General features: G+C 38.0%; 1 protein-coding gene across 1 annotated transcript in view; it reads left to right on the forward strand.

Annotated features, from left to right (window-relative positions):
• LOC122808122 (borealin-2-like) overlaps window positions 1–5267 on the forward strand; it is a 268638-nt gene extending 263371 nt beyond the window's left edge. The window contains exon 10 of the mRNA XM_044079090.1: window positions 5035–5267. Within this exon, the coding sequence (XP_043935025.1) occupies window positions 5035–5076 (42 nt within the window). The 3' untranslated portion in view covers window positions 5077–5267. The remainder of the gene's footprint in view (window positions 1–5034) is intronic.
• The last annotated feature ends 3472 nt before the right edge of the window (window positions 5268–8739 follow it).

Consider the following 8739-nt stretch of genomic DNA (forward strand, 5'->3'; position numbering starts at 1 on the left):
TTATGGTGTGGAGTATGCATTATCACACTCCACAGTGAAGGAGTGGGAAGGATATCCTTTGACATGTTTGACCTTACTGGCTAACTCTTTCAGTGGCAACTGTATTTTTAGTACAGTAGGGCCTCAAACATTTTGTGATATAGCTGAAAACCATTCAGTTGCACTCATCTGAGTGCAATGATGCATTTATCTCCAAGATTTCTTTTATCTTACACTTCATGTGGCTCTACAATGACTACTGCAGGTGTACTTAACCATTTTTAGAGAGGGGGTTAGTACCCGGTACTGGTTTAATGCAGACTGAACTGGATATCAGGCTTATTTGTCTGGTCCTCCATTCACGCGCTCAAGTTAGTGTTCACAAATCTACCAGGATTCATTTCAGTGGAGTCCACCTATCTTCAGACTTTGGATGTGAAAGTCTTATAGTATTTCAGTATTCCCATGATGGCATACTTGGATTCAACAAAAAACAAGATCGGAGCCAGCAAATATAGATCCAAAAACTGTATTAATTTAAAGCATCAAGCAGAAAAAACACATACCGGTTTCGGCTGGTAAATTACACAGCCTTCATCAGTGTATCCAAACTCAAAGTATTTTCTACCTGTTAAATATGTATGCATACAATCCCATTGGTGGAAACTTTATAAATATTCATTAAGTCCTGGAGGGAAAAGCCCACCCAGCTTAATGATCCACTTTCTTTCCTATTTAAAATATCATGCCAACCACTTTTATTTCTACGGTCACCCTGAATCACATCAATAATAGTGAATAGAAATATAGCAGATGGGTGTGACAATTGGTGCTTGTACAATGCATTTGTAAGCTTTTTTTGTTTAATATTACTGTAATGTTCTGAGATACGCAACCTTAAACATCTAGAAGTTTGACCAATATAAAATGCACCACATTTGCATGTGGCCATATAAATGGCCCAATCACTGCTACAGTTGCAAAAAATATTAATATCAAAAACCTTTGGACAGTTGCGACTTGAAAATTCCTTTGTGGTACATATATATTTACAATTTACACAATGACCACAGGGGAAACAACCATGGAGACTGTGTCCAGAAATGGTGGTTTGTATTTTGTCCCTACCCATTCTATCCCTGGTTTTATAATGGTTGAAATAAGATTTCAACTTTTTACCATTTCTGTATGAACACATACATTTGTCAGGGATAATCCTAGCAACTTCTGGATCACTCTGCAAAATATTCCAATGACGCTGTACAATATTTACAAAACCAATGGTGTTCCTCCCATAAGTTGTTGTAAGTCTAAGTGGCTTAGATGAAGTATTGGCCTTATCCTTATCCTTGTATTGAAGCAACTGACTACGCTCCATGCCTTGCACCTGACTCCTAGCATTTGCTACAACCCCTTCCTTGTACCCTCTTTGCTTGAACCTGTGTATGAGGTCTTCCGAATTTTTTTGATATGTTGAATGTTGTGAACATATCTGTTTAGTTCTGATGAATTGGGATTTCGGGATATTATTGGCTATGTGTGGAGCATGAAAACTTGTAGCATGCAACAATGAATTGTATTGGGGGAACTTCCTATATGTCTCACTCTCAAGTGTGCCATCAGGGAGTTTCCGTATGACCACATCCAAAAAAATCATCCTATGGGTATCATGTTGTTCCGTGAACCCTAAACCCCACTCATTGTTGTTCAAATATTTTACAAAAGCCAACAGACTAGACTCAGTACCCCTCCACACTAACCTGATATCGTCAAGATATCGTCTCCAAATATCCATTTCTGAAAGAAAGGTATTTCTAGTGCCATCATAAACTTAGTTTTGACATAAGCCATAAAAAGGTCGGCGTATATGGGGGCAAAAGAAGCCCCCATAGCCGTGCCCTTAATTTGCCAATAACAATTGTTTTTATAATAAAAAACATTACAAGTAAGGACATATTTAGCCATGTCGACCAAGAATTCATTGAATGTGGAACCATATAGACCTGCATATTCCAACCAGAATGCCAAGGCCCGAAGGCCAGCTTGGTGTGGGATATTGGTATATAAGGCACATACGTCAAGCGTACATAAATACCAATCTTCTTCCAACTGAGCATCAGATATAATTTGTAAAAAACTTGTGGTGTCATTTAATCTTGACCGAAGGAAACCCAACAGAGGTTTAAGATGTTTAGTCAAAAACAGACAGGGGTTCAGTTAAATATTTCCTTCCAGACACAATAGGTCTCCCCGGTGGGTGTGTAAGATTTTTATGCACTTTCGGAAGGAAATAAATATATTGAGAGTTATAATCCTTGATTGTAAGTTGAAATAGTGTCTTTAGAGATTACACCCCTAGCCAAGGCAGTTTTAAGGAAAAGTTCAATACACTTGGTGAATCTATGTACAGGGTCATTGGACATATGGATATAATATCTAGTGTCTGATAATTGTCTGTAGGCCACACTGTTGTAATCATCCCAATTCTGTACTACAACTGCTCCACCTTTGTCTGCTGCTGTAATCACAATTTGTTTGTTTTTCTGGAGTTCCAGCATGGCTTGTTTCTCCCTAAAAGTTATATTGTTGTGTTTCCAGGCCAAACTAGACCCTTGAAAATGAACATCCCTAAGGACACTGTTTTGAAATTGATGAACCACAGCATTCATAGGTGGGGAGAAATTAGATGGATGATATGTAAATTTCCCTTTTTCAAAATTCAGACCAGAATCACCAAAAAACATTATATGTATGCATTATCACACTCCACAGTGAAGGAGTGGGAAGGATATCCTTTGACATGTTTGACCTTACTGGCTAACTCTTTCAGTGGCAACTGTATTTTTAGTACAGTAGGGCCTCAAACATTTTGTGATATAGCTGAAAACCATTCAGTTGCACTCATCTGAGTGCAATGATGCATTTATCTCCAAGATTTCTTTTATCTTACACTTCATGTGGCTCTACAATGACTACTGCAGGTGTACTTAACCATTTTTAGAGAGGGGGTTAGTACCCGGTACTGGTTTAATGCAGACTGAACTGGATATCAGGCTTATTTGTCTGGTCCTCCATTCACGCGCTCAAGTTAGTGTTCACAAATCTACCAGGATTCATTTCAGTGGAGTCCACCTATCTTCAGACTTTGGATGTGAAAGTCTTATAGTATTTCAGTATTCCCATGATGGCATACTTGGATTCATCCATATGTAGAAGTTAGTAAATGTGTAATACATCTCCATAAACAGGGATTATGATTTGTTTGGGCTTTTCTAGGATTAATTTGCCATAATCAGCCAGGATGAAAAGTAAGATGTGTGATGGGGTCACTGAGGTTTGGAAGTGAAACTGAATTGTGTAGGGTGGGATTAATGCATTAGTACTACATGAGATAAGGCAGGCAGACTTTACAAAATGCTTGCACTGAATATTGTTACTAGACACAGGTGAGTTAACAGGGGCTTTTAACTCCTGCCCCTGGGATATTTAATATTTGTCCGTGGACTAATTTACATTTCCATATGCTGTAATATGTTAGAAGTATTGTGATCAAAAATCCATAAAATTAATCTACAGCTCCTAAATCCAAATCAAAATTTTGAAGGTTCGTGTTGGAAAATCATGTGGACGAAAGGCAGTTTTCAAAAATTTTACAATGGTGAACTGGAATACAAAATCATAAAAGTAAAGCTTGACTCGTGAGTTTGGCATTGTGAATGGATATGATACAGTGAGGATCAGGGAATTTACCCTTGCAATCTCTGAGCTGGTATATATAATTTGCATGGGATGGGGTGGGGGTGCAGGGCCCTTGCCCTCCTGCTAAAACTTAAAAGAACATATGGACTGGAAGTCTGGTATGTCAAATCTCATTTGTTTCTGACATTTGAAATTTAGTCTAAATGTTTTTGGAATTTTAGTTAATTTATTTTGCCTTTGAGATTTTGATGGTAAACAGTTTGCCCTTTTCAATTTCTAATGCCTATACAACTGCTCAAAAGTATCTTTAGAATTTTCACTTCACACAAGCCATTCCAATCATGCTGAGAAAATATTGTATGGTCATAATATAGTCCCCCACCATTACCTCTCAACTGTACAGATTTTTGCCTCAGATATTTGGTCTGTTCCTCATAAAATCTGGTTTTCTGGCATATCACTGAGGACAGAGGTCAATAAATGCCCAAATAGACATGTACAAGTTTCAGACTTCATATCCTTCAGAAAATACATGCTAAGAAATCCTGTTATTCTAGCAGCTTTCTAAGCTTATAAGAGCAATATTTAAAAATTGTCTCTATTTTTGGGCCTTTGTTCTCCCATTGTTTTAGGTTTTGTCCAGATTTTTTGCATTAAGAGGTTGAGAGGTATGCTCTCCACTACTCCCAAAAAAGTACAGATGCCAGTTCCAAAGCACTCCTGCAAGATCATTGATTTAAACTAGAAAAAGGGAATCCCACTCACAATGGCAAGATCAGTTTGGAGGATTAAAGTAACCATTCCTGTATCCATTTGCAGACAGGCAATGTAAATGTAAGCCAAGACTTATCCTCTTCACATTAGTATGACCACGTGGCATGGCCACAGCTCAACATGGTCATTCAGTCCTCTGCCACCTCAATGCATTCTGTTTGCAGGTAGGAAATGCCTGAATAGCATGTCAATTTGACAAAAGTCTGAAACGCCTTTAACTGGCAATTAAGTTTTCTCCACTGCTATGAGACCTTGGAGTTAGGTATGTTATCCTCAGGTTTTCTGAAAATTATTTTTGCTGCTTTTCTTATCTGTCAGCACTTGATCAGAGTTGTCAATCAATCTACATGAATTCATATCTGAACCCCCCCCCCAGAAGAGAAAAGCCTAAATAAAATCAGATTATAGGAAGCAAAAGTAAACTGCTAAATTAAATCACCTCCTGTACCTTTTCCCTTTATTCAGTACCACCTGTGAGTGACTTCAGTCTAATATCTGTAGCCTAACTTTTTAGCTTTGTTTGAGATGATTTGTTATAAGATCGTGGATGAATTGTCATTAACTGTTTCATATTTGTTACAGGACCAACTGAATGAGCTCTGCACAAGGGCTTCTGTAAGTTAACGGGAAGCAGTCCATTTTAAAAATCATCCTTGGTAGGAAATCGTAATGTGGCGAGTTTCTCCAATGAAAAGCACTCTGTTTTAATGCACCTTTTTTCCATGTGATCCAGTAATGTTTTTTGATTCATTATCAAAGGCAATGAATTTGAGTTGCCATTTTTATATAAATAAACTTCATGGAATTTTCTAGACTTTTTTTTTTGTCCTGTTGTATGAAATCAATGTGGTTGCACTTCAAAAATATTACTGTTTACCTGATGAAACCTAATATTTGCAATCCCGTTTGGGTGCAGGACAGAACATGTTGATGCATATTCGTCAATTGTCATACGATAACCATGCTTTAACTGGCTCAGAACTGACTTTTATCTGAAGTTGCAAACCATAAATTAAACATGCCTTCAAACTCAACACTGCATTCAGGAACAAGAAAGACCTACTGTATCTAAAGAATTTTATTGTGCTATGTATGAGACACTCATGAATTTTTTTGTGGGGGAGGGCGTCACCTCTAGCATTAATAGTATTGACTTGGCATGTATGTAGGATGGCTTAAAATCATGCTTGACAGAGAAAAACACTGATCTTTGAGCACATGTATCAATCCACAACTGAACTGAAACCAAGTAAAATGAGACAAAAGATGACACTGCTAAATATCCACTAGAACATTATGGTAGCGGGGTGCGGTTGTCACCATATCAGAGGTTTTACTTCCAAAGTCTTAGGAAGCAATATGTGTCTCTGGTTAGTACAGCCAAATGAACTTGGATTATTAACCTACCTGACCCCAACTCTCAAGTGTATACATCAAAACATTACAAAATCATAGAGACGTAGACACTTGTGCTTCTTTGAACATGATTGGCTGATATAACATTTCCCCTCAGATAATTGCAAACAAAAGTTTTTTCTCACTCCTTTAAAGTACAGCAAAGATGGCATTAAGTACTTGGGTGATTGGATATAGCCCACCCAGAGGTTTGGTTTTTACTGGTGCTGCAAGAGGGATACAACATTTTTGGAGACCCCTCCCCTCTTCCCCCCTTGTAGTGCGATCGAGGCATAGACAGTATATCTAGCTGTATATCAAACTGCTATGGGGAATGAAACTACTACATTTACAGAAAGCCCTAATGTAGGCATGCCGGTATGACCCCCCCCCCCATGCATAAGAGTTCATCTGCACACTATACTTGTACCAACCAAATTGCATCCAGTTAATTAATCTGCTGTAAAGTTAAATTAATTGTATTTCTATTTCTCTAGCAAATGGAATCACACCTGCACTTCTCTAGTCCTTGGAACAATGGTGCATATTACCTGATGTGTAAATGGTTTAATTATGCCTTTAACTCGTCTGGGGTGGAACAGGTACAGTTTGAACAGTGTCCTGGCTCTTTCATAAACCTGCAGAGACTGTCTGCATGGTTTTGAATTTTCCTTTCATAAGCAACAAGGTATCAGAGCTACATGAGCCTGTTAGTAGCTTGCATCTTATTTGCACACACACAGCTGTCGTAAATGTTCTAGCAAGAACAAATTAAATCCATATAAATGGAGCATTATTAAACAAGTTATGCATGGATATGGTAAATTGAAATGCATACAAAATTTGGGCAGGTTACATGCTTCAGTACGTGTACTGAGGTCATACCGTTAATGCATACATCATGCATCTCATTCACCGTAGGATTTAGCTTTCAAATGGGGCTGGTGGTTTTACAATATTGACAGAAGAGAAGACTAAAGCAAGAATATTTTAATTTGTCTCCACCACCATCCAAGGATAAGCCAGAATATGGTTTTGAGTCATTAAGCATTTCCTTATTTTAAAGGAGGAAATTTGACTGTAATCAAGTTTTGTGGCAAAAGGTTTGTATAATGTCTGTAGCAACACTACTACAACTTTGCCATTTCTTCAGGGGAAACCAAAGAGCTAGTAAGGACATGGTTGATGGGAAGTGGAACAAGATACAGGGAGGTATAGCCGTACTAAATGTCAATGCAATGAGCCTGTTAAGGGGAAAGTGGAAGGAGGAATGAATCCACACCAAGTTAATGATGGACTCTCTTGGACTGAAAAGGTAAGCTGCTGAAGATATCCAAATCAAGATATTTCGGGAAGCAAAAGGGGCAGTGCTGTATACTGGGAGTCCCTATGCCAGTTCTTTGCCAACTCCATGTAGCAAGGCTAAGCTGGCTGATCTGAATTGTTTTGGCTGTGGTTGTACTGGTTTAGCTTAATTTGAAGGCACATGGTGTTGTATTATCTTTCCTTGATTGTAAAAGATGACCATTAAACTAGTCTGCTCTTAAAGTGCATCTGTATTCTACTGATCTTCATCCAACCCTTCTAAATTTCTTTCAAACTGTTCCACACCCTCTTAACCATCTTTTCAGTCTCCCTGCATAGCACCCCTTGTATTTCATTTGTTGGATTCACAAGCCCCTGCATGTGGATGCAGTTTTTGCAAAGTATCTTTGCAGTCTGCTGTCTAGGCTACCCTCTCATCTTTCCTTCCTTCTTGCTCAAGATGATCCTTTCACATCTCCCCAGCATGATCCTGTACATCTATATACCCCCAACTCATTTCATGCTTCTATAAAAAGTGCTACTTCAGTCTCTGGTTGCATCCATTCTCTGCCTCGGGCATCCTAGGGCTTTTCATGTGAAAATATTAAGGCTAGCTAAAGGGGGGCTCCTGTCTTCTGAACTACAAACCCTTGATGCATTACTTGCCATTTCTTTATTTAAAAAAAAAAAAAAAAGCTGCCATTTGTTGGCTCCACACTAACTTTATCTTAACTCTGCTTTCCCTTATGTGCAATTGTGCCATTTTTAAAGCCATCCGCAACTGTTTTAATATACCTGGGGATTCCTTCTAGAGAGAACCTTGTTACAGCAATATTTTGCACATATGAGCTATCCACGACATTAAAAATCTGTAGAATACACTGAGAATGAAGAAAACTAAACTAGCTTTAAAGGTCTAAACCAAACTAAATAAAAACAAAAAAATTATCAAAATCTATCAAACTGTATATTGTACTGCCAGCAAACCTGGCATGAATACAATCTACACAGTGGCATAATAATTTTATAATAAAACCCTGAAAAGCAATGTGTAAATGGCACAGAGTTGGAGTCTGGCAGGATGGAGCATAAACTGTGATCTTGTTGAACCTATATGCTATGGTGAATATACTCTTGTATTTCTTATCTATTTTCTAATGCTGTATGCCAACTATAAATCAAATGAATCTGCAAGATGAAGCAATCTGTCAAATATCTGATTTCTGAACTGTAGGCTAAATCTGCAGTGTAAACTGAAAACATTTTTTTTTTCAGTTTTGCATTATTATAAAGTTCCTCTATGATTCATAAGGAATAAAGCTCTTACTGTGATCAGGATAGGTTCATGAAACCTGACAAAGGCAGTGGAGTGGTAATAATGGACAGGCTTGATTACTTAGATGGGATGAATTGTTGGACGATGCATACGAAGAAAGTTCATCAAGTGAAATTAGTGTCCGATAGAAAGGTAGACTTATTGTTGGATGACATGTTGTATCAAGCCCAGATTGATGAAAATGAATATTATTACATGAAGAATGAGCATCCCAGGGTGTCCAGTATTTTTGGGATACTGAAACTCCACAA

Source organism: Protopterus annectens, chromosome 8.part0 (assembly GCF_019279795.1).
Source record: "Protopterus annectens isolate FY-2018-M chromosome 8.part0, PAN1.0, whole genome shotgun sequence".
Taxonomy (NCBI): domain Eukaryota; kingdom Metazoa; phylum Chordata; order Ceratodontiformes; family Protopteridae; genus Protopterus; species Protopterus annectens.